This window comes from Stegostoma tigrinum, chromosome 2 (genome assembly GCF_030684315.1).
Source record: "Stegostoma tigrinum isolate sSteTig4 chromosome 2, sSteTig4.hap1, whole genome shotgun sequence".
NCBI lineage: Eukaryota > Metazoa > Chordata > Chondrichthyes > Orectolobiformes > Stegostomatidae > Stegostoma > Stegostoma tigrinum.
Window position 1 is genome coordinate 34,297,166 of NC_081355.1, and position 27,098 is coordinate 34,324,263.

General features: G+C 40.5%; 1 protein-coding gene across 2 annotated transcripts in view; it reads right to left on the minus strand.

Annotated features, from left to right (window-relative positions):
* Positions 1-3,897: 3,897 nt before the first annotated feature.
* The window catches only part of LOC125464008 (beta-1,3-galactosyl-O-glycosyl-glycoprotein beta-1,6-N-acetylglucosaminyltransferase 7-like), a 46,573-nt gene continuing 23,372 nt past the window's right edge, over positions 3,898-27,098 (minus strand). Inside the window, exons 3-4 of one of the 2 annotated variants that reach the window (XM_048555940.2) lie at positions 16,064-16,157; positions 8,397-8,510 (exon numbers count right to left, since the gene is read on the minus strand). In XM_048555940.2, coding sequence (XP_048411897.2) covers positions 16,105-16,157 — 53 coding nt within the window. In that variant the 3' untranslated portion in view covers positions 8,397-8,510; positions 16,064-16,104. Of the gene's footprint in view, positions 8,511-16,063; positions 16,158-27,098 lie in introns of both variants that reach the window. The other variant, XM_048555932.2, reaches the window with a different exon arrangement.

Sequence of the window (27,098 nt, forward strand, 5' to 3'; positions counted from 1 at the left end):
TTTTTTATCCTCTCAGCTATATAAGTGAGTGTTTTGTAAACCTGAAACCCTACGCTTGTAGGGCTTCCCATCCATCCACCTCCTCTAACCTTATACACTAGGGACAAATCAGGTAAGCTTCTCTTCTTTTTTTTAACTTTCTGATAAGGGGACTAGCAGGGATGGCAGTGCAGGGAGAGGAATGTTCCTCCTGCATGATGTTTGAGGTGAGGGACGCCATTAGTGTCCCATCCAAGTACATCTGCAGGAAGTGCACTCAACTCTTGCTCCTCCAAGACCGTGTTAGGGAACTGGAGCGGGAGTTGGATGAACTTTGGATCATTCGGGAGGCAGAGTCTGTGATAGATAAGAATTACAGGAAGTAGTTACTCCTAGGCACGAAGAAAGCTGGGTAACTGTTAGAAGGGGGAAAAGGCAGTCAGTGCAGGGATCCCCTGTGGTCGTTCCCCTGAAAAACAAGTATACCATTTTGGATAACAAAGTGTGAAGTTGGATGAACACAGCAGGCCAAGCAGCATCTCAGGAGCACAAAAGCTGATGTTTCGGGCCTAGGCCCTTCATCAGAGAGTTGGATACTGCTGGGGGGGACAACTTACCAGGGGCATGCACTGGGGTGCAGGTGTCTGGCACAGAGTCTGTTCCTTCCCTCTCGCACAGAAAGGAAGGAGGGATAGGAAGAGAGCGTTAGTCATTGGGGACTCAATGGTTAGAGGGACAGATAGAATGTTTGTTGGGAACGAAAAAGATTCACGGTTGGTGTGCTGCTCCCTGGTGCCAGGGTCCGTGATGTCTCGGATCATGTATTTGGGGTCCTGAAGGGAGAGGGTGACCAGCCCCAAGTCATGGTCCACATTGGTACCAACGACATAGGTAAAAAGAGGGATAGGGATGTAAGGCAGGATTTCAGGGAGCCAGGGTGGAACCTGAGAGTTAGAACAAACAGAGTTGTTATCTCTGGTTTGTTACCCGTGCCACGTGATAGCAAGGTGAGGAACAGGGAGAGATATCAGCTGAACACGTGGCTGCAGGAATGGTGCAGGAGGGAGGGTTTCAGGTACATTGTCAATTGAGGCTGATTCTGGGAAAGGTGGGACCTCTACAAACAGGACGGTCTCCACTTGAACCAGAGGGGCACTAATGTCCTGGGTGGGAAATTTTGCTGGTGCTATTCGGGTGGATTTAAACTAGCTCAGCAGGGGGATGGCAAACTGTGGTGTAGTTCCAGTACACAGGAAGATGAGCATAGGGAGGACATGGACAGGATTTCATCGTCACAGGAGTGTGCTGGCAGACAGCAAACTGGTTTGAAGTGTGTCTACTTCAACGCCAGGAGTATCCGGAATAAGGTAGGTGAGCTTGCAGCATGGATAGGCACCTGGGACTTTCATGCTGTGGCCATTTCGGAGACATGGATTGAGCAAGGTCAGGAATGGATGTTGCAGGTTCCAGGGTTTAGATCTTTCATTAAGATCATGGAAGGTGGTAAAAGAGGGGGACGTGTGGCTTTGTTAGTCAAGGACAGTATAACGGTGGCTGAAAGAAGTTTTGACGAGGACTCGTCTACTGAGGTGGTATGGGCTGAGGTCAGAAACGGGAGAGGAGAGGTCACACTGCTGGGAGTTTTTTATAGTCCTCCACAAAGTTCCAGGGATGTGGAGAAGATTGGCAAAACAATTCTGGGGGCAGGAGTGAAAGGTGGTCATTATGGGAGACTTTAACTTTCCCAACATTGACTGAAAATGCTACAACTGTAGTATGTCGGATGGATCAGTTTGGTCCAATGTGTGCAGGACAGTTTCCTGACATAGTAAGTCGAAGGGCAGACGAGAGGGGAGGCCACACTGGATCTGATACTTGGTAATGTACCAGGCCAGATGTTTGATTGAGTGGTAGGTGAGCACTTTGGAGAGAGTGACCATAATTCAGTTACGTTTGTTTTAGCAATGGCAAGGGATAGGAACAAGCCACAGGGCAAGATTTATAGATGGGGGAAGGGCAATTATAATGTGATTAGGTAAGACTTAGGAGGAAAAGAATGGGTTAGCAAAACGCAGGGGATAGGGACAATCGAAATGTGGAGCTGGTTTAAGGAACAGCTGTTGCATGTCCTTGATAGGTATGTCCCTGTCAGGCAGGGAGGAAGTGATAAGGTAATGGAACCGTGGTTTAGTAAAGAAATTGTATCTCTTGTTAAGTGGAAGAGGGAGGCTTATGCGACGTTGAGACGACATGGTTCAGATGAAGCGATGGAGAGTTACAGATTAGCTAGGAAGGATTTAAACAGAGAGTTAAGAAGAGCAAGGAGGGGACATGAGCAGACATTAGCAGGTAAAATAAAGGAGAACCCTAAAGCTTTCTCACTTACTATTTGTTCCCTTCCCAGCATGTATTCAGTTGGTCAAAAGAGCCGTTGTTATTAGAAAGGGATGTTTCACCACCTACAACTCCTCCGTTTTGAAACAGTTATTTACTGATTTGGTTCAAAATTTAGTTAGCTGGTGGCATAAGATGAGTGTCACTGCCATTCTGTGAATGTCTGCCAGTTTGATTAGGCCTATGCATGTGGGGATGAGAGGACTCCTACAGGTGGTGGTATTGTGCCCATAACATGCTGCTACCCCATACTGGTATTCCTTTAGTGATGATGTGACACAATATTTCCCCTCCCACCTCCGTTGACAACTTTAGTGAGATTGTCAGATTGTGAGCCTTGGTTTTGGTACCATTTAATTTAATCCTGTATCCACAAAATGCATATTCCTCAAAAAAAGTGTTTTAAGTGTCATACATTTGAGTGGTGAGAGGATAATAATGCACTCTTCCCAGAGACTAGAGAATAGATACCATAACAGAATTTCTTTTCTACATATTGTGACATTATAAAAGCATTTGTAGACTGCAAAAATCCACCTTCAGTTGGCTGTGGAACTAGAGTCAAATCTTCTTCATTCATATATTTTCTTATCTCTAGGGCCCAGAATATGGATGTCCAAATAGAGTAATTTGAGAATGATATAAAGTACCAAAAAAAGAGAAACTCAGCAGGTTTGGCAGCATCTGCAGGAAGAAACCAGAGTTAATATTTGAATCTCTGATGAAGGGTCTAGGCCCGAAACGTCGTGCTCCTGAGATGCTGCTTGGCCTGCTGTGTTCATCAAGCCTCACATTTTATTATCTTAATATTTGAATCTGCTGACTCTCCATCAGAACGTTTAAACATCCTCCATTGTCATAAAATATCACTGCAGTCTGAAATGTATACCACTGACATTGGGTTCTTGGTAAACATTATAGAAAGACAATGACACATGGAAAATAAAATATTAGTCCATATCATTCGGCTCAAGTAAAAAACAAGATGGCCATGCCAGCATTCCAGCTCCTGAGCCTGTCCGCCTCACATCAGCCACTTCCTTCCTTTTCCCTTATGTCTTTTGTCTTCTTTGTCTTCATCTTCTCCCTGTTGGCAGTGACAGAGGAGCAAAATCTGAGGGCAGATTGAGTGGGACACCTGGCAAGGCAATTGCCTGGCCCAGGAGCAGACCCAAGGACTCCTGATTGCAGCAGGCCCACAGCAGAGACTCCTGACACAGCATGGTATGCCCAAAGTGGGGATCCCTGGCTAATGTTGAGGCATCAGCAGCAGCTCCTGGTTGCAGTAGCCAGGAGTTGGCGATTCGTGGTTATTGGCAGACTGAGGGACACTTGGTTGCAGGTCGAGTGCATGTTAAACATGGCACCTGGCTCTGGCTTTGGTGGAAGCACAATGAGGCCTACGGTGAAAAGATGGCACCTGAGGAGTGGCAACTGTGAGAGCTGGCAGCAAGGCAGTGGAGGAGAGGTGGCAGCGCATGTGTTGTTGGTGATCTAGGACTCTTGGCAGAGACAGAACACAGATTGACAATCTTAGTGATATCTTTTTATTTTTATTCTTAAAATGGCATTCAAAATGGCACGTGATTGTGGTGAGAGTTGAAGCATTTCACTGTATTTTACTGTAACATTCACTGTAAAATACAAGTGACAATAAATCATTCAATGCAAAACAATTACATTTGAAGAAAGTCATTACAGCAAAGACGATCAATTCTGCCCACGAAGTCCATTCCTGGATGAAATTTAAAGGGAATGTTATGGTTACGTCACATAATACATTCCTTCTACATACATTTTATCAAATCTTTCAAACAGTGGTTATTTGGATGCTAGCTGTGTTGCCTGTAAAATATTCTACATATAGACTAGTTTATTACTCAAAACCTGTTTATCCAGGTGTCTATTGAATCAGTGCCAGTTGCAAAAAAGTCAGTGTTATCTGTTAAAGGCTTATTTATTGTCAGTATTCATATTTCATCCATGCACATCATTTGCATGTACTTCCTATGGGGATACAAGATTTGTTTCAAAAGCACAAAAAAGGTGAAGAATGTAACATTCAGTCAACCAACAAAATGCTGATCAAGATCTTAAAGCTTCTGACAGTTACTGTGATGAAAGGATCTATCACATTAGTGTTGATTAATCCAGTAATGTTAGCACATGAACATTAAACATTCATATATTACACTGAATTTAGAAAACAATCATCTGACACCTGCAATAAAATAACAGATAGTGGAATATGAAACTAATTAACAGTAATTTCCAGACTTCAAACACCATAGTGGTACAAGAAACAAGTACATTATTTTGTCAACAGTTTACCACAGTGCACATGATTAACCATTCACTTTCTGTTTACGTGATGATTATGCGGTCAACTGAACATCGTTAACACAATTCTTTACTTAAAAAAAAGTGGAAAAACACACAAACTAAAGTACAGTACCAATTGCCAGGGTGAGGGGGAGACATGTAGCCAGCACTGCAAGTGAACAAGATGCACAAAGAGTGCAGTGTTTGCCTAATTTTACAACTACAAATACATCACTGGTTCAAATCTTTCCTTTTGCTTATATAGAAAGAATATCTTCACCTTCACTTTTACAGTCCTCCTACAAACCTTCCGCAAAATTACATTATACCATTATACCACGCAAGTGGTTTCACGGTCAAAAGTGAACAGACCTTTACGTGACTCAAGAGTCAGGGGCCAAGTTGACTCCGGAATAAAGTGGTTCCTTTGACAGCCAGGTCAGGAATTGCAAATTTAGATTTTTTACAAGCAAACACCACATTACACTGATACTACAGATGTAATGTAAACATTCAATTTTACTTACCCTTTCTACAGAGAGAATAGATTTAGCTCCCTTTATATTTAAACTGATCAGCTCAGTATTTGTTGAAGATAACACTGCAACATGTTGAACATTTCCCACTCTTTGGCTTCCACACAGCTCAGAAGATCACCAGCAAGTGTTTGCATCTAAGACTTCTGTGAGTAAACAGAAGTCTAACCTACAAAGTGGTTGTCAAGCATCACATTCCTGCACGGCAGTGAAACTACAGACTGTGTATTAGTGACACACTGGACCTCGACAGAAATTCTAACAGCAATGTTGCCACCACATTGGGACAGAACAGTGGCAGTGGTTACCACTGCGCTGAATCACAGCACCAGGGGCTGGGTTCCATCCCAGCCTTGACTGTCTGCGTGGAGTTTGCATGTTCTCCCGGTGTTTGCATGGGTTTCCACCAGGTGCTCCAGTTTTCTCCATTGGTCCAAAGAATCTGAAGGTTAGGTGGATTGTCCATGCTAAGTTGCCCCAGTGTTCAGATTTGTCAGGCGAGGCGACTTAGCCATGGGAAATACAGGGATAGGATAAAGCAGCTGGCTCTGAGTTGGTTGGTTTCTTTTTGGTGGTGGTGGGGTGGGGTGGGGGGTGGGGGGAGAGTCAGTGCAGACTCGGTGGACCAAATGGCCTGCATCTGGATTGCATGGATTCTTTGATTCTATGACGCTCTGTTTAATGGGAGGACCAGCAAACAGACATCGGTGTCCTTCTTGAAACCAGGCAAAACGAACACAATACTAAATACAATGGACAGGACACTGTCTGGATGGCACAACATCTCCCCCTCAGGTCCTTGCCAGTGTTCGGTGAGGGCAAAAGAAAACACTACAAAGACATTCTAAGGTTCAAGTACAGCAGTGTTGACCCAAGTGACTGCATGGAGCTCATTTATAAATCATTTAATAACTTGCCCATTGAGTTGCATCACGCTGAGTCGAACTGCCTTAAACAACAAGACAGAGTGGCAGTAGAAGAAAAAAGAATACAAATCCTGCACTTTGGGTTCCACTACTTCATAAGATTTCCTTCCCTTCATGTCGAAAGATCTGCAAGTTGAGATTCAGCCTGAACTGTCACATGAAGACCCACAGAAGAAACTTATGTCCCTGATGTCATGTTCAAATCAAGGGACTGCCAACTAGAATTGATCTTATTCAGATTCCCTTTCTTTGACATTTGTTTTCAGTGCACCTGCAATTGTGCAAATATTGATCTGATGTAGATATAATACTTCTATGACGTATTACGTATATAAAGGTTGTGCTTTACCAGTGGTTTAGATTTGTGACAACTTTTTCTTTGGATTTATACTTGGTCCATCAAATTATAGTTTCTTAAATATTCTAAGTGCTTCTGTAATATTTGCTGTTCACTGAGACTCTCCTTTCAATATTAGATTCCACCAAATCCAAACCTGCCATCTGTATCCTATTCCTCACAAAATCCTGCTCCCAGTAATCTCTGATCTTTGTGATCTATACTGGTTCACATTTTCCACACGTAAAGTTCTCCTCCATGCATTTAAATGTTTTTTCAGCTTTGCCCATCCCTGTAACTTGCTCCTACCTCCAATCCAAAGAACTCTGTACTCTTCTGATTGCAATTTATTAATATCAGCCTTTCCCTTCAGCCCATCATTCAGAACTGTACCTTCAGTTACCAAATCTTTCAGATTCTGGAATTCCCTCACTAAATCTTTTCACTTTTTAAACCTCTCTCCTTGACTGAGCACTTTATTATCCCTTGTAGCAGCTCATTCTTTAATTTGCCATTAATTCAAATTGAATTATTTATCTTTAAAGTGCCTTTGTATTTGTAGCTATATCAAAAGTACATTATAAATGCACAATGATTTCCTTTATATTCCTTATCAATAACCAGTTATTTTCTCACTATACAATGTCATCACATTTTACAATATCAATGGTAATTTAACTTTTCAATTATGACTTTCAATACTTGCAGCATTTCCAACAGTCAAAAATACCAGCAGTCAACCGCATAAAATTCCTTTTGTTTTGAGTGATTCTATTAGAATTAAAATTACTAATAAAATACACCTATTTTCTCATCAATAATAAAACTAATACACCGTCTTACACGAATTTCAATACCTTTGATTTTCATTACTTCCCTAAGTCGTCTGATGAATCTTATCACAGGCGTTCTAAACGAATACCCATTTTTTTCATCCTCTAAATAATTGTTACATTCTTAGAAAATGCCAGTAAAATTTGTCAAATATATTTTCCTTTAATTGAGATGTTAACTTAGATGTTCTTAAATTGATACCTTAATACTTGTTTCCAATGTTTACCCACCATTGTTACATTACTAAATCATTTATAATTCCTTAGATATTGCATTAGAATTTTTATAAAAAAACAATTCTGACGATGTCTCTTGCAATCCCATGTTTGAGTTGCCAGGTCTAATGCTCCTTTAAGTTTATCAATGGAGTCCATTTTGTTTAGTGCCTGTGGATTTTCTGAAAGCTTTCTCCCCCCCACTTCGCTCATATTTTCTTTTGGAGTTTAAAGGCATCCTTTGGTTGCGTGGTATTCTCAAGCAGGCAATCAACATACTCTATGGAAAGTAATCTATAGTCCCAACATGTTGTCAACTCTTTTAAGATTGGGAAAGTGAAGAGTACTAAGTGAAGGAGGCACTGAGCAAGCAGAAGAAAGGAGGGAAAATTTTGTTTTTCTGCATCTTCTAGCAGATGATTGCACATTAGTGACAGCAGTGATCGGAGTGCTGACCATCCATTCATCCTCTTCACTTATAAATGATGTCCTGCACAAAAACCAACAATTTAAATATGAAAAACAAACTTATAAGGTGACACAAATTGAAGGGCAGAGGAAAGACATGAGGGAAGCAATTAAATTCAAAAAGGAAGATGAGAGAATATTTTCCATCTAACCAATGACAGATAATCAGCTTCCTTTCAGGATTAGAGAAGGGACATGGGACACAAAAATTCCTCTTTATCTTGCCTCTTATATAACCAAGGATTCGTATATCACTTCAAAGGGATGCTGCAGTCATTGCCTTCAATATCAAAGAAACACTTGTTATTCTTAATGTACCATTCTTGCTGAATTGGTACTTCAGAATGAGACAAAGTCCTTGGTCTTAACCACCGCTCCAAGCACTGTGCCACTAGTGGGTGGCTGTTGACTTCAAACTTGTTTGCAAATAAGAAGTCCTTTTGAACAAGCCACTCCAGGTCTCCCAAACCATAAACACAGATGTTGCGAACATAGTGACCTGACAGAAACAAAAGAGATGGAAAAGGCATCTTAGTTTATGTGCAGTGATAGTGGTAAGATTTATGACTATGACATCGCAATATTATCACCACAATTGAAAACTGACCCGCATTTGTCTGTGCCCTAAAAGGTAAAAGGACTTCACCAATATTGATCAAACGAAATAAAATGGACATATCCAAGTTTTGTAAAACAAAAAAAAATCACTAGGTCAGTTTTCTCAGTAAAGCATAGTAATAATGGAAGGAAATTGCTTCCTGAAAAGACTGCTCTCATGGGTGATTTACTAAACTGGCTGACCTTCACCAAGGTTGGGACTATCTTTCCCCGAGGAGTGAAAAACTCACAGTGAAGTTGTTAAGACTGCCCTCAATGTACCATTACTATAAACAGTCTCAACAGAGTCAGTTGCAAAGTTATTTTTCGAGGTGGTTGGGAGCATGCAATTTACCTCCTAAAATTCAGCTCTGACAATTTTTTAAAAAAAAGTTTAAGAAAGGTGATCTCTCACTGAAACACAAACATGCAAACTTGCAGATTTAGTTTTAACATAAAACTGAAACAATTATTAGACAAAGGACTGAAGATAAAATAGCACAAACCAAGCCATACAGCACAATTTAAAAGATTTCAAAATACATGAGCAGAAATCACCGGATATACTCAGCAGGTCTGGAGAGTGCACCAGTTATCAAAGTTCTATATTCTCAGAAACTCCTTTAAATTAATGCCTTTTAATATTTGCTCTCTCTCATTATAAAACTTACAGTGCAAAAATATTCCTATCATCACTCCAGGAGTGCCTCCAGTTGTTTGGTTTGTATAATTCCTACAACGTGGAACCAGGTCATTCAGCGCATTGGGTCCACCCCGACCCCCCAAACAGCAATCCACCCAGATTCATTCCCTTAACCTATTACCCTGCATTTCCCTTGGCTGATCCACCTAGCCTGCACATCCCTGGATTGTGCAAACAATTTAGCATGACCAATCCACCAAACCTGCACGTCTTTGGACTGTGGAAAGAAACCAGAGGAAACCCACGCAGAATGTCTGTGTGAAGTTTGCGCAGTCACCCAAGTGTGGAATTGAAGCATTGCTAACCACTGAGCTGCCGTGCCATCCGGTTGCTGCACATACTGGTTTAATAACGATGGCTTCAGAAAGCATAACAAGTTACTGGTTAAATTATACGTAATAAAATTAATACACCATCTTATTAAATCATACAGAAACACCTAGAGCCAATTATCTCGAGTTTAAAATCCAAACACTATTGTAAATTCTACAAATACATATTAATCACTCTTTACGTCACTGCTGGGATGAGTGGCGAGTATTATGTAGGAATTCATTTGGGCCCCTATAATAGGAGATTATATTCATATTGAAATTGGGCTGTGCCTGTTGAGAAAATCTATGCTTGTAATGTGTATTGTGTAAATAAAAGCTTAAAATGTCAAATAATTTGCTGCTGGGCTGATACCAGACTCAAGGGTTTCTTGATATTAAAAAGATAAGCAGTGGATGTTTGACTTAAAGTTGGGAACTAAAAACAAAAATTCAGGCAGGAATATTAAAATTCTTGTGGGCATTGACAAAAACAGCAAAACCCATATACAACTGGTTTGGTTAAAGATTGGGGTAAAATCACTGCCCAATGTTCTCAAAATTTGAACCACACAACCAATGGAAGAATGGGGAGGATATATGGACAGGCATTGCACTGAATCAAACAGCTAACAAGCTATGGTCACAGTATTCTTGTTTATCGTTAAGTAGTAACAGATAGGCATCCATTAGCTGGATCATGAAGCCTGGACATTTTATTAGTGTTTTTGGACAACGCTTACAAGAAAGCTGGTCTTTTAATTGAGACACAGTCAGAATTTGATGGATGTCTGGCATCAGATGGCCATTGAGATAGCCATGGAGTATAATCACGGGCTTTAACAGATCATGAAAAAGAATGGCAAGATTCAGTTTAGGGATTCCTGGATAAATACTAGCATTTAAATGACGCATTTATGCTAAAGTACCTAACATAGACAGGCAACTCATTTTAAATTGTTTGTGAATGTTTGAGGAATCTCCATTGGATTACACGGACTGCCTTACAAATAAATCCCTGGGCCAAAAATCACTTCCTTCTAACATCACAGAACAAATTAAACATTTTGCTTTCATACAGGGAACTGAAGACAATGATCAGCTTTCAACACAGTCTCAAAACAGATGCAGGTATCATGTCAACAGAAAAAAGACTAAGTATGGGCAAAATGAGGACAACAAGCACTTTTAGTAGGTCTTATGGTTACAGCAGAAGATAAACATAATGGGTAAATGAATAGCAGCACTGCACACAGAACTGCTGATAGGTGCTTCAAGTGTGATATGAAGTACTATTACGCAGCAAAGTGCCCAAGTAAAGTGGTAACCTTGACTTAAGGTTCCAAGTAAGGACAAACTGATAATGAAGACTATGGATGGGCTAATAATGATGAATCTTAACAAATTATGCTGCTCCGATGTTTTAGACTGTGATAAATTTGTTAGCCCTGGACTTAACCCTACAGTTTTAGATACTGCTGATTGCATTCAACATACATGACTGGTTAAATCTTTTATTTCACTCATAGCTGGCATCAATGTAAGGTCAAAGAATCCTTGCTGGTGATGTACAACACGGATCAGTAAAAAGAATTGTAAATTCATACAATCTCTTGCAAGATATAATATTTAGCCAATAGCATAGCTGTAAGAAAGGCACAAATGAAACAAGACAAGGAGAACGACAATGATTTTCAGAAAGTATTGGGTCTGCAGTTTACCCAGTCAAGCTACTGCATCACTGAAAAAAATCCTGATGCTCTGCAGAGTGTAAGTGTTAACAGTAATGAGTGGGAAGAATGAGAGGTTTAAAAAAAAGCCTGAATTTACACAGATTATACGCTTACCCTACTTGTTAAAGGTTAAAAACAATCCATCTAAAAGATGTAGGTGTAGTGGGTAAAAGATTAAAAAGGAGGCTAATAGAACAGGCCAGTCTGAATTGAAAAATCTGTAAAACATATCAAAGAACAGCATTATTTCCTGTTGTAGCTTTATTTACATTCAGGCACATTACAATGGATTCCAGGGCAGGTCCGATTCAAACCTGGGACATCCTGTCCCAGAGCTAAGAACAATGCCACAACAGTCTCCAATTCCTACTGGTAGGACATGCAACTTTAGCAAAGCCATGAATTTAAGTGGATGGAGCAAAGATAGGAATACTTTCTCCTCAACACTTGCAGATTGACAAGCAAATTTAGTCTTTCTGCAAAAAATACCATGTAACAACCCTGATGTTCTTGCAGACAAAATCATAGAGAAATGAATAAGAACCAAACTTGGGAAATAGAAAAAGTTCTGACTGACAATAGAGGAGAATTTACTTACTGTGAGTTCAGAAATATGCATACAAGTATAAACTTCATGGCCATCAGTAATGCAGCTGAACATCCTTACCAATGGACTGTGCAAAACCAATCAAGGAGTGATTGATGAAATGCGCAATAAAATTTTAAACTGATCATCCAAACTGCAAATTGACATGAATCTGGTATGGGACATTCATGCAAAGAATTCCTTTGTGACGTCTGGAGGATATAGTCTTCATCTATTAGTCTGCGGGTAAAATCACAAATTGATTTCTGTCTGAGAGATAGTTCTTTCTAGGAGGAGAACTATGTAAGGGACCACCTTCTTCATTTTTGGGGCTATAAACTGGAATAGAGAGTCGGAATAGCATAAAGTTTAATGACTGGTACACATTTTTAGCTGTGCAAAATAAGGTTGCTTCTAGTAGTTACTTTGAGATTGTTTCTCACAATCGCTTTTGATTTCAGCACGCTGTTGACGATAATGCAATGGTCACTTTTCACTTTGATCCATGAACCTGGGTCTTTTCTGGTTAGAATTCCTTCTCTTAAGCTTCCTTGCCTTTTTAGTTTGCAAGTTCTGGATGTCTCGGATTGTTACAAAACTGCAAACGCAGGACAAAAATGAAAGGCTATCAGCTACTTTCCTGAAGTCAGTGACTTCCACTGAAAACATTTATCTTCCCCAACTCTCCATGAAAATGGAAAGACAAAAAAACCCGAGAGACTTAAAAAGAAGGAATCTGAACAAGAACAAACTTAGGTCCATTAATCAATTATCCTAGTGAAAAAACAATGACCACTTCATGGTCAAAACCCTGGCAAACTAGCAACATCTATACCCCATGAATGAATTAAATAGTTTACATGCAAGAAGGTGGCATTTCATTCAGGCTGAAGTCTCAAAGGAAATGGGGAGAGCACAGAGGCATTGTCAAGGCTTTCTGAAGCACAATTCAGTTCAGGATGCTCAACATGCTACAAAGAGAGGATCACAGGAAATGGAAAGGCTTTTGTAAGATGAGAGGTTGGGAACAGGAGGATAATACTTAACAGTTTAATTGCCATGCTTAGTAACAGTCATTCCTCACCATTAAAGCAAAATTAATTGCAAAATTACTGACCCTGAATGGCTGAACATAGTAAACACCTTGTATCACAGTGCTCATGGTGAAACTCCTAAACCACAGAACGCGCTGGATCAGAGACTGCGTAGTGTTAAAGTGAGTGACCATGACACATTACATCCATGAGACAACTAGCTACTTGAGTCACTTGTGTTCCAGAGGGCCACAATGACTGGGGGGGGGAAGAATGCGGCAAATGTGGGACATGCAGGAAAAGCTACCTGCAAGTTTAAATATTGGTTCAATATTCAGTCAAAATTAAAATTAGAATCCCTGGAAACAGGTCCTTTGGCCCAACAACTCCACACCGAACCTTAGAACATCCCACCCAGAGCCATCCCCCTATAACCCACCTAATCGATACCTCCCTGAACACTACGGGCAATTCAGCATGGCCAATCCACCTGGCCTGCAAAAATTTGGACTGTGGGAGGAAACCGGAGCACCCGGAGGAAACCCATGCAGACACGGGAAGAACGTGCAAACTCCACACAGACAGTTGCCCGAGGCTGGAATCGAACTCAGGTCCTTGGTGCTGTGAGGCAGCAGTGCTAACCACTGAGCCACTGTGCCGCCCCATGACAGGTCAATGGACAGGCAAAATGGTACTAAAAGATGTCAAGTAAGAAAGTGAAGGTACTGATGTGAGTGAAAGCAACTCTAGTACTGTGCCAGAAAATGGTTATACATCATTGCAATGGTGCAAAATGGAAATCTCGTAGAATTAGTCTCAACAGACGAAAACATGAAAGTAAAGGTCGTAACTTGACATAGATTAGATGTAGTAGTAAAGAGCATGGAAAACTCGCTAACAGAACTAGATGCAGATATTCTTTGAATCATGACATTTTGGATGCCACGCAAAAACTTGAGGATGGGACAGTGAACAGGTAGCACAAAGGGAATCAGATAAGGGCAACTAGCTTTTTCAGAGAAAGGAAATCTCTCAAAGGACTAGGTGCAAATCAACAATTGTCTTCTTCAACAGATAAGCGATGAGTATTGGTGAAGACAGGGGCGGCGGGGGTGGTACTTCCTCATTCTTCAAGGCTTGCTTGGCTGAGAAGTGAGAACAATGCAGTACTTCTTCAGTGATTCTTTGAAGATGTGTGCCTATAATTTACGGTCTTTTCTTTACGAGGGGTTTGACTCCACAGCCATCCACCATGGTGACAAGGTGCTGATCTGTGGTTCTCCCCAACCATAAGAATATATTTTTGAAAAAATTCACAGATTACTGCATAGGAAGAGAAGATGTGGAGCAGAAATGAAGAGGAGACAGAACACTGAAACATTTAAAGTTCATAAGGGTGAGCAGCAATTTAGTGACTCATTATACATTAAGCAAAGTCCCCAACGTCACCACCAACAGTCGAAAGAATGGATTTGATTTAGTCAATTGTAATGCAAATAGATATCTACCAGCTGCCTGCCTCGAACATGACTCTAAAAATGGATGGATCAAGCAGCTACTTTTAGTGAGAAACAGTTTTACATAGATTTGATTGATGGTTTTGAAAGAAGCAAGTTTATTTTTTGATTCACTCGTCGGATGTGGGACGTGGGCAATGCTGGTTGGCCAGCACTATTGCATCCCCTTAGTTGCCCTTGAGAAGGTGGTAGTGAGCTGCCTTCTTGAATCACTGCAGTCCACATGCTGTAGGCTGTGGACCCCACAATGTCCTTAGGCAGGAACTTCTAGGATTTTAACCTGGTGATAGCGAAGGAATGGCAATATGTTTCTAATTCAGGATGGCGAGTGGCTTAGAGGGGAACTTGCAAATTGTAGGTATCAGCTGCCTTTGTCCTTCAAGAAGGAAGTAGTCATTTGTTTGGAAGGTGTTGTATAAAAATCCTTGGTGAATCTCTGAGGTGCACCTTATAGGTAGGACACACTGCTGCCCACTAAACAATGATGGAAGGACTGGATTCTTGTGAATGTCATGCCAATCAAACAAGCTGTTTTGTTCTGGATGGTGTCAAACTTCTTGAGTGTTGTTGAAGCTGCACCCATCCAGGCAAGTAGGGAGGATTCCATTACACTGCTAACTTGTGTCTTATAGATGATGGACAAGACTTTGGGGAGTCAGGTAGTGAGACACTTGCTGCAGCACTCCTAGACTCAGCTATAGGATCGGTTTGTTTGCAGGGTTTTCTAATACTGCACTGTTTTGTTCGGGCCTGTTAAGCAAGTCACAAACTAGTTTGACTAGATTTATATTGTGCTTTTAATTAAATGAAAAAAAAACACATTTGGAACGCCTGTTAAAAGTAGACAATGTTAGAGAGAAGTGCTTGGTCAGGCATCACACAAAATACAACCGGTCAATAGTACCAAATTGTTAAACACTTTCAATATAGTCTACATAAGGCTAAGATCTAACTAAATTTGAAGACAATTATCATCTTTAAGATTAGATTCAGTGGCATTCACTTTTGATCTGACTCCTTCATTTACCTAGGTTTCAGACATTTTATATCACCTGTTCTTTGGGTCTCACATCCCGACCAATTTTCTTGAAATTCAGTGGATACAAGCAGCTAAAAGTCACTGTGCAGGCCAAGCAAAAATTGGACCCTAATACTCAACATGTGTAAATCATCTGTCTGCTCCAAATAAATATGGGTATGATATGAAGAGGAATGAATTTCTCCCTTCAGAGGATCATTAATTTTTGGAATTGCTCTCACACAGGTTTAGAATGCAAAGTCTACAATTTCACGTGTAAATAACACTGAATTCTTGTCTCAGCATACTAAGAGGAGCTCCACCTTGTGACAGATTTGGGGAATGCTCTGCCTAAGGATTTGACAAAATATCAACCTTCAGTGTGTAGCTGTGCTAGGAACATTTTTGAAAAAGAACATTTCTTCCTTTTTGGAATGTGGACTAAAAACTGGGAAAAGATACTGCTTTAAATCAAGGAAACTGTGGAATAAGATGTTGTAGTTTTTCAAATTAATTACTGGAATTCAATGCAAACTGTTATCTACGACAATACCTTATTTAAACTTCCTTCAGTGACAATGAATGGGTGAATCCTCAACCGGTTAAAGAAAGACACTGGCACTCCCATAACCACATGTCCTTAGAGTCTAAAGGAATGAAAAGAAAATAACTCAGCATCTTCAATATGAACTAACAAGGTGTAGAGCTGGATGAACACAGCAGGCCAAGCAGCATCAAAGGAGCAGGAAAGCTGATGTTTCGGGTCTGGATCCGAACTGGTGCTTTTTTTTTTGCAGTTCAGCCTCTTGTATAGGAAATTCAGAAGCATTAATACTAGAATGATTTGCCATGCTTGTAAATCTTGTATTTGGACTGTGTGTATTTTTGGACCTTTTCACCTTCCCCACCCATTATCACGGTCATGGTGTGCGTGTTCACTTGTTTATGTGCGTGTGTAGAGAAGTTTGTAAAAGGGACCGACTTGGTGTTATAGAGTTAAGTAAGCAGTTCATGTTTCTTTCTTGCCATTGGTTAAAAAGTGTGATTACAATACTTACTTTCTTGTTAATGAAAGAGTCTAGCATTCAGTTAGGTAAATTTAGGCAATTTGGTAGTTTAGTCAAATCTGCAAATTTGTGACATTCCAAAAATAATGGGGCTCAATTTCCAGCTCACTATCCTAGTGAGTCATGATACTTCTGCTATTAATCTTGAGCACATCACCTAGAAAGATCAAAAACTGGTCTTGCTTCAAATTAAAATAAACACATTCAGAATGCTTATATTTAACTGCGTTGGGGAGAAGTGCTTGGTTTCACTGGTCTTGATTTTAGCGAATTTCAGAACTATAAACGCCTTTCCAATAACTGCACACAATCTAATTGGATGTCATTCCCTGTTGTCGCAATGAGGATCACTTACTGAAGGGCATATTACTGGTAGAATTGCAAGCGACATCATTGATAATCATATGCAAAATGTCATATTTACTAACAGACTATTACAGCTCACAGGAAACAACTGTACCTTATCTTCTAAACAAAAATGAGTGTCATACTTTTAATGCAAAGAACTTCCCCTAAAATTGATATATCTGATTCCTGCTCAGTGTGAATTCCTCTTCCTCTAACATGACATACTGCAGTGTTTCTGTAACTTACTGTCAAACATTCCTCACCAAAGTGGTTTACTTTTTCAGTCTCCCCCTCTCACCACCAAAACAGTGACTCCTTATTACAAATGGATTTTGTGCATGTCAATTGCGCTCTTACCTTGTGACCAAGTGACCATTATTCACATAACCCCAATACAAGACATATTTACAGGCATGGCAAAGCATTCTAGTGATAGTACTTCTGAATTTCCTACACAAGAGGCTGAACTGCAAGAACTCAATTGATTTCTATCTAGAAGAGACTGATTGTAACACACATAACCCTGTCCGTGTTTAAATTAAAAGAAACATTAAAAAAAAGGAAGCAAGGCTAATAGTCTTATCTGTCCCTACACCAGCCTTCTCTTTCCGACATCAGAACAATCAATGAGTCCTTAAGTGGTTATTTTGTCCTTTTTCAGTCATCATTCCATTTCATACGTTGAAATATTACAAGTCCAAAATTTGTTTTCTCCTATTGTGCTCCATTATAAGACACTCATGGTTTAATCTAAAGTAATGCTACAGGTTTATTGGCACTAGATTCCTGCAAAGAATTTTCATAACCTTCATTCAAAAGTACCTCACAGCAAAAGAATAGTGAAGTTGTTCACTTTGGAAGGAAGAATGAAAAAGCACAGAATTACTTGAACAGACAACAGTGGAATTGCAGTGCAGATGGATTAGTGTGTTCTGGTGCACGTCACAATGAGTTAGTGTTCCGATAATCAAAGCAGCTAATACGTTGCTACTCTACAAAAGGAATTAAGCATATAAGTAAAGATACAATGCCTCACTTATACAGGGTGGTAGTGGAAATATACTTCAAATACTGTGTGAAGGACGGAGGTAAATGTACTGGAGTCAGTTCAGAGAAGATTCATTCAATTAACACCGTGCAATTAATAGGTTGTCATGTGAGGGCAGGCTGCACAGCTAGAATATGTTTCTACTGGAGTTCAGAAGGGCGAAGGGTGACTCAATTGAAGCACACGAAGGTGAATGGTAGGCATGGAAAGGAAAACCAAAACAAAACTGCGGATGCTATAAATCAGAAACAAAAACAGAAGTTGCTGGAAAAAGATCAGCAGGTTTGGCAGTATCTGTGAAGAGAATTCAGAGTTAACGTCTTGGGTCCAGTGGCCCTTTCTTAGAACTGATGGTAGCTAGGAAAATATCAGTTTATATGCAGAAGATAGGGTGGGGGGGGGTGTGGTGGGAGGACGAGGACGAGTCTGAGTAAAATGATAGGTGGGGACAGAGACCAAAGAGAGAGAAGACCAGTTGGGCAGTCAAAGGAGTGAATAACAATCTGGCTCGGAGGGTGAATAGCTGTTAAGGGAGACTGTTAAGGGCTAACAACAGGTGGTTTCTAACGGCAGATTGAGAGCAGAAAATGAAGCGTTGTTCTTCCAGCTTGCGCTGAGCTTCTCTGGAACACTACAGCAAGCAGTGGAATGGAAGGGAAGTTTCGTTCCGTGGGTCAGTCCAGAACCAGTGGGCACTGTTCTAAAATTAGGGGTTATACTTTCAGGGTTGAGGTAAGGAGATTTTCTTTCCTCTGAAGGCTGGGACATTTTGGAATATCCCAACCTCAGAAAATGATTGAGGTGAGGTTGTTAAGTATTTTCAAGGCAGAAGTAGACAGATTTTTGTTAAGTAAGAGGACTAAAAGATTAACTGAAGATATATGGGAATGTGGACCCTGAAATGGGGTGGATCTGGCAAGCGGAGGGGGGTAGTTCCTGAATGGTCTGCTTCTGTTTCTAATTTTTTCATTCATAAAACCAGTGGAAACATAGTTTATCTACTTCATCATTCCCAGTTAACATAGAATATAACAGCACAGTACAGGCCCTTCAGCCCTCAATGTTGCACTGACCTGTGAAACCAATCTAAGCCCATCTAACCTACATATCCCATTATCATCCATATGTTTATCCAATGACCATTAAAATGCCCTTTAACTTGGCGAGTCTACTACTGTTGCAGGCAGGGCATTCCATGCCCTTACTACTCTCTGAGTAAAGAACCTACCTCTGACAGCTGTCCTATATCTTTCGCCCCTCAATTTAAAGCTATGTCCCCTCGTGCTAGCCATTACCATCCGAGGAAAAAGGCTCTCACTGTCCACTGTATCTAATCCCCTGATCATCTTGTATGTCTCTATTAAGTCGCCTCTTAACCTTCTTCTCTCTAACGAAAACAGCCTGAAGTCCCTCAGCCTTTCCTCATAAGACCTTCCCTCCATACCAGGCAACATCCTGGTAAATCTCCTCTGCACCCTTTCCAATGCTTCCACATCCCTCCTACAATATAGCGACCAGAACTGTACACATTACTCCAAGTGCGGCCTCACCAAAGTTTTGTACAGCTGCAACATAAAGACCTTGATTAGATTACTCCTTAACTCTCTAAATCCTACAATAAAAGATCTAATTTGTCTAATTTCTCCTCATACCTCAAACCCCTGAAGTCCAAGGATATCATTGTAAACTGTATTGAACTCCCACCAGGGCCAAAACATCCATCCTGAGGTGTGGTGCCTAAATCTGCTCAAAGTTACAGTGGGGTCAAACTAGGATCTTGAGTAACTGCAGCATTATGTTTGCTTCCCTGTACTCTAGCCCTTTAGATATGAAAGCCAGCACCCTATTAGCCTTTGACTATTTTCTACATCTGTTCACGGCATAATCTATCAATTTCCTATTGTAATTTTATGCTGTCATCAACACAATCTATAGTGTTGCTCCATTTTGTGTCGTCTGCAAATTTGGATATTTGAATTTTTAAGCCATTATCCAAGTTGTTAATGAATACTGTCGATAACCGAGGCCCCAACACAGGTCCCTGCCGGACATCACTCATTATGACCTGCCAATTTGAGTGCTTATCCACCTTTCCTGTCCATCAAACAATTTCCTATCCATGTCAATAATTTACCCTCAATTCTGTGGGCTTCCACCTTAGCTAAAGTGTGGGACTTCATCAAAAGTTCCCAGGGGTCAGTACTGGAACCCTTGTGTTTCCTGATATATGCTGACGATCTGGATCTTAATGAGCAGGGGACAATTTCAGAGCTTGTAGATGACATGGCAGATCACAGATGCATTTCAATAGAGAAGTGTGAAGTGACGTACTTTGGTCAGGAGAACGTTGAAAGACAAGCTAAAATAGGATGTACAATTCCAAAGGGGTGCGGGAGCAGGGGGACCTGTGGACAGATCATTGAAAGTAGAGACAGCAGTAAAGTATACACAGTGTCCTCAGTTTTACTAATGGGGCATAGAGTACAACAAGGAGGTGACTTTGAACTTGTAGAAGACACTTCTTAGACCTCAGCTGGACTACCAAATACCATTGTGGCTGTCCGAGTTCTGAAGCAATTTGCAAGAATTGTTCTAGGAATGAGAAACTTCAGTTTTGAGGATAGATTGAAGAAGTTGGGACATTTCCCCTTGGGGAAAAAGTAGAGTGGAAATTTGTTCAGTCTTTTCTGGAGTTGAATTCATGCAAGCTTTTACACTTTGAACAATCTGTACCTTTTCGATAATGTGGAGGCCAGAACTGGGCAAAGTACTCCCAAGTACGGTCTCCAAAGATTGCATAAAGACCTAGTTTAACTTTGCTGCTTTTCAATTTTATCCCTCTACAAACCAAACTTGGTTTGCTTATTTTAATAGCCATATTACCAATTACTGAAAGAAAAACTATGTTTCTTTTGACTCCTTCCTAACCACATTATATTCCTTTCAATCATCTTCGTTGTCAATATACTTATTGCCTACAGACTTTTTTCTAAATTTTAATTTCCCCTTCGTCTCTTGACTTATCCATGATGCTTCATTAATGGCCAGTTTGTTCTTGATTTTTAGTGGAATATATTTTTCCTGAAGTCTCCTGATCCGCATTTTCAGTATTTCCCACTGCTGTTCAATGATCTTATTTCCTACTACCATTCTCATTCCCTCCAACGTGACATTATTGTTCTGTACAGGCAGACAAAGCTAAGAGAATTCATGTGCTGTATACCATGGACAGCAAAACCATGCCAAGTTGGAGCAACTCTACCATGGCTCCAGTGTGGTTAACTGATTTTTTCTCATATCAGAGAAGCTCTTTAATTTCAAACAGTACTTCAAATGCTGAACTGTGTGAAATAGCCAGCTTTTTGTTTCTCAGGCCATGCAAAGAACTACTCTGAAGGTTGAATATGGTAAAACTTCAGGTGATGATTGTGAAATGGCAGAAATAATCAAGGGTTCTTTGCTTCAGTACTTCAGATTGGAGGAGGCATTTTAAGCTTCATCTGTGATTGACACTTATGGTAATAAGAAATGGTTACTGTCATTTGCCAAACATAGGCTATGGATTTATTAAAGTTTAGTTAGGTCTGATTCAGAGTGACTGCTATACCAGTTAGCTAGCCCTTCAAGGGGTATAGCTAAACCTTACCCAGTTTACTGTCTCATTAACCAGAGACTTATGTAAAGGCAGGAGGGTAGAATTATTTATTTAAAACTCATTTCAAATCAGATTGTGTACTCACAACTGCTTTGAAGCAATTGTTCTTAAAATAATTCTATATTCAGCACCTCCAAGTGACACCTGCACCACTGACCTGATATAAACTTAACTCAGTGTAAAGATGTACAAGCGAAAAATGGAAAAGCCAGGGGCTGATATGTTGCATATACATGAAGCAAAGGATGCTTCCAGATGTGCCTTCCTGAAATTTCAGCTGGGTGAAGTTAGGAGCAAGAGGGATGTGGTTTTCCCCAACAGTGGGCAGGAATTTTCTTGCAGAAGAGAATCTGAAAAGGAGGAGTTGAACAGGAGGTTGGCTACCACAAATAATTCAGCTTATTAACGCAATGGAGAGTGCCATAGAGATATGCATCATATTTGTTTCCCTCTATCAGAAAGAGGGAGACAGGGAGCTTGCAGGTTCCCAATGACAGAACTACAAAGGTGTTGAATGTGCTAATTTTAGTTCATAAATGACTGAAATATAAGATGACAAGAGTATGATAGTTGCCAAGATAGGCAGTATAGGAATCTTCTGGCCCCGTTATGTGAATCTAACACGAGGTTATTTCTAAAGTAGTGACATTCAAAATGTATTTCTTTTTGCTCTCCATGTGGTTGGCCAATTTGAAGATGGTCTACTACACTGTTTCTTAACACACAGGTGACGTATATATTCATAATGATTAGTTTCCAGCTTGTTACAAAAAACACAGTAATATTCCTCCCTCAGCAAAAATCCAATCATTGAGTTCATTGTTAAGGTAAAAATTAACACATGATATTTATAAAGTATTTCTGGGGAGGCAGCTGATGTATTACCTGACTTCTTTCCTCAGTCCTGACTTGGAAATATATTGCCGTTCCTTCACTGCCGCTGGGCCAAATGACTAGAATTCCCTCCCTAAATGGCATGTGGGGTCAACCCACAGCAGATGGACTGCAGTGGTTCTAAAAGGCAGTTCACCACTTGAAGGGCAACTAGGGGCAGGCAATTAATACTGGCCAGCCAGTGATACCCACATCTCACAATAGAATAAATAAGTAAAATAAAATTATGCGGTTTGAGTGTTGAGATGTTGCTTTCCTCTTGTAAATTTGGCATTCCTTGCTCTTAGGGATCAGTTTGGGCACATTGCACTAGCAATATTCTGCATGATGTAGGATGTTGCTAAGGAAGCGTCACTTGTGGTTGCTGATTATAATGTTGATGTTATAACACTTATTAGCGCTGACATTTTTGATGTTATCTTGCTGGTTAGAGATGTTTATGATATTTTCTGCTTTTCCAGCTTAGCTGGCTGTTAAACATGCACTCCGTTCCCTTCTCAATTTGCTTTCCAATGGGATATTTCCCAATTGAATCCAGGAGCCCTTTATGTGGCCTCAAATTTACATTTTCTGGCTACATTTCTCAATCTTAACAGAAAATGGCCAAAAGAGTCATCTGATTCCCACCTCAGGCCCTGAAATGCACATGAGCAGTTGCTGATTTGACTTTGGGTGGGGATGTGTGGTGAATTTTTGAAAGCTTTGTCTGAGATTTTGCTGACATTGACATTGCTGCTCAACTATTAAACAAATTTAACCCCTTCTCTCTGACTGACAAAGTATCCATCTATTCCTTTTCAACGATACCTTCTCAAAAGCTGCCGAATGCCAGCCCACACTTCTTTAACTTAATTGTTTCTATGACATCAAATTCCCGATTCATCATGCCCTAGGGTGCAATATTTATTGCCGTACGGTGGCCATTTTTGCTCTATGTGTTCCCTTTCTGGCACTAGTCAGGCTGTTTTCAATACAGCTCAGCATGAGATTTGTTTAAAAAAACTGGTTATAAATCACTGACAGCCATCGTCATTATGCTATGACTTCTGATGCCTGTAAGCTAGAAGTACCTGTAATCAAATCCTGGAGCTTTACTGACAGCAAGTTTCCAACTCTCCATATGGCTGGAAGGCCGATATCTTACTCAGCACACACCTGCATTCTAACAGTGAAAGGTAGCATCTAGGATATACTTTCATACTGTGATTAATTTTTTAATAAATGTAACAAAGTAACAACCAGCAGCTTTGTCATATTTTAGCTTGCATTCTCTTCCTTTATCAAGTGTGTTTGCTGAGGAGTGTACAATATTCAGTTTCATTCATACCTCTCCAGATAGTGAAGCAACATTATAAGCAACATTCACAAGTACCAGACAGTGATCATTTCCAAACAAAGGGAAGAGTCTAACTATCTCCTACAATGACATCGCTATCTCAAAGGAAATTGATGAAGGCACTAAAAAGCCCACGTTCTGCATATTAAAAATGCTGCAATTGTTGTTAAAAATGCACCAGAATGTTTCCACAGGAGCCTAAAATCTGAGGAGATACCATCTTATTAATAATCAGTAGATCCATTTCGAGAGGGCTGCACATATGGATAATACAATGCTAGGGGGAGCACCCCCACAAACATGCACAGGCAGTTAGTGACTTCAGTCACAGCAAGAGATAATGGGAACTGCAGATGCTGGAGATTCCAAGATAATAAAATGTGAGGCTGGATGAACACAGCAGGCCAAGCAGCATCTCAGGAGCACAAAAGCTGACGTTTCGGGCCTAGACCCTTCATCAGAGGTCTGATGAAGGGTCTAGGCCCGAAACGTCAGCTTTTGTGCTCCTGAGATGCTGCTTGGCCTGCTGTGTTCATCCAGCCTCACATTTTATTATCTCAGTCACAGCAAAGTTGTTTCAGGACAGGAAGGTTACTCAGCCGATCGTGTCTGCCCAGCTGAGGATTTTGACTTAGTGCCAGTCAAAGCCTTTTCCTCACAACACTGCATGTCGTTTGTGCTTAATCATCCAATGTCTTCATGAAATGTTTCAATTTAATCTTTCTCCACCACACTTCTAACTACTTGTGGTGTGAAAAATGATTTTTGTGTTTCATTTCTAGAACTAATTTTGTAAACCATTCCTGCACTATCTCCAAAGCATTCACATCCTTGTTATAGTATGGTATCTACAATTGTACACAGTACCCTAGCTGAGGTCTAATGAGTTTCTAATAGAGGTTCATCATAACCTCCTTGTGCTCTATCCCCCCACATTTATGAAGCCTAGAACACTCCCCACTTCATTAACATCTCATTGCACCTCTGCTGGTATCATTAATAACTTACATACATATACACCCAAGTACTGCTGCTCCTGAACACCCTTTAGAATAGCACACTTTGTTTACACTGACTCTCCCATGCTTTTTATATAAAATAAATTAAGTCCCACTTCTCAGCACTGAACTGCCATGGAAACATTCACTACACCACGTCATGGTTCTATTAAATTTCTACACTATTCTTCTTCATTTCCAACAGTCTCAAGTTGAGTTGTCCATAAACAGTGAAATTGACCCTTGCACACCAAGATCTAGGTAATTTTTTATATAGAAGAAGGATCCCAATACCAACCCCTGGAAAGCTCCAACCCAAAAACTACCCATTCACCATCATAAGAGATAACAAAATGTGAGGCTGGATGAACACAGCAGGCCAAGCAGCATCTCAGGAGCACAAAAGCTTTTGTGCTCCTGAGATGCTGCTTGGCCTGCTGTGTTCATCCAGCCTCATTTTATTATCTCAGATTCTCCAGCATCTGCAGTTCCCATTATCTCTGATACCATTCACCATCATTCTGTTTCATATCCCTTCAATTCCATTGGCAATAACTTTCCTCGAGTCTGTTGCATGGTACTGCATTAAACTCTTTTAGAGGGCAACATACACCGCATCAGCAGCCTTCCCCAAATAATCCATCCTCAAAAAACTCCAATAAGTTAGCCAGGCATTATTTTCCCTTCAATTTGATTCATCCAAATCAGTCCTCACTCTTCCACATGACTATTAATTTTATCCTAAAAAAACGATTTTAGGAGATTCCCCCAAACTAACGTTAAACTGATTGGTCTGCAATTGCTAGGATGGCTACTTTTAACAGCCTTTTTCAAAAAGGGTGTAATACTTGCATAGAACATGGAACAGTACAGCACAGGAACAGGCCTTTCGGCACATGATGTTGTGTCAAACACGACACCAAATTAAACTAATCTCTTCTGCCTGTCCTTGGTCCATATCCCTCCATTCCTTGCATATTCATGTGCTTATCTAAAAGTCCCTTAAACACCCCTATCATATCTGCCTTCATCACCACCCCTGGCAACACATTCCAGAACTCTACCAATGTTTAAAAAACACATGTTCCTCACATCACCTCTGAACTTTTCCCTCTCTCACCTTGACTGCATACCCCCTCGTGTTAGAAATTTCAACTCGGGTAAAGTTTCATACCGTCAACCCCATCTATGTATTTTCAATTTTATAAACTTTTATCAAGTCTCCCCTCAGCCTCCACCACTCCAGAGAAAACAACCTGAGTTTTTCTAGCCTCTCCTTATTGTTCATAACCTCTGGCAGCAACCTGGTAAACGTCTTCTGCAAGCACTCCAAAGCCTCCATATCCTTCTTGTAATATGGCCAGAATTGAATGCAATGCGGCCTAATTAAAGTCTTATAAAGCTGCAACATGGCATCTTGACTCTTGTATTCAATTTCTCGACCAATAAAGGTGAGCATGTCATGTGTCTTCTTTACCACCCTAACTACTTGTGTGGACACTTTCAGGGAGCTATGGACTTGAACCCCAATTGCTATTCAGGGCCCTGTAACAAAATGCATGCTTTTCCTTAACATTTGACCTCCCAAAGTGCATCACCTCACACTTGCCCAGATTAAGCTCTATCTGCTATTTCTCTGGCCATATCTGCAACTGATCTATATCCTGCAACATCTTTTAGCAACCTTCTACACTAATCATAACTCCATCAATCTTTGTAATATCTACAAACTTACTAACCCTCCCATCTACACTGTCATTCAAGCTATTCATACATATATTACAAGCAACAGAGGTTCCCAGTATGGACGCCTGCAGAACACCACTTGTCACAGACCTCCAGCTAGAAAAACAACCTTCCATCACTACCCTCTGACTTCCCTGGGCAAGCCAATTCTGAATCCAAGCAGTAAAATCACTGTGGATCCCATGAATCCTAATCTTCAGGGTAAGTCTACCATTAGAGACTGTGTCAAAAGCCATACTAAAATCCACGTAGTCAACTGCTCTATCCTCATCTATCACATTTGTCACCTCCTCGAAAAATTCGATCAAGTAAGGAAGGCATGGTCTGTTCCACACAAAGCCATGCTGACCGTCCCTTATGAGGCAATGCTTTTCCAAATGCACATAAATCCTAAGAATTCTCTCCAATAGTCTCCCAACAGTGAGACTCACCAGTATATGGTTTTCTGGATTATTCCTATTTCCCTTCTTGAAGCGGGGTTGGGGGGGGTGGGGCA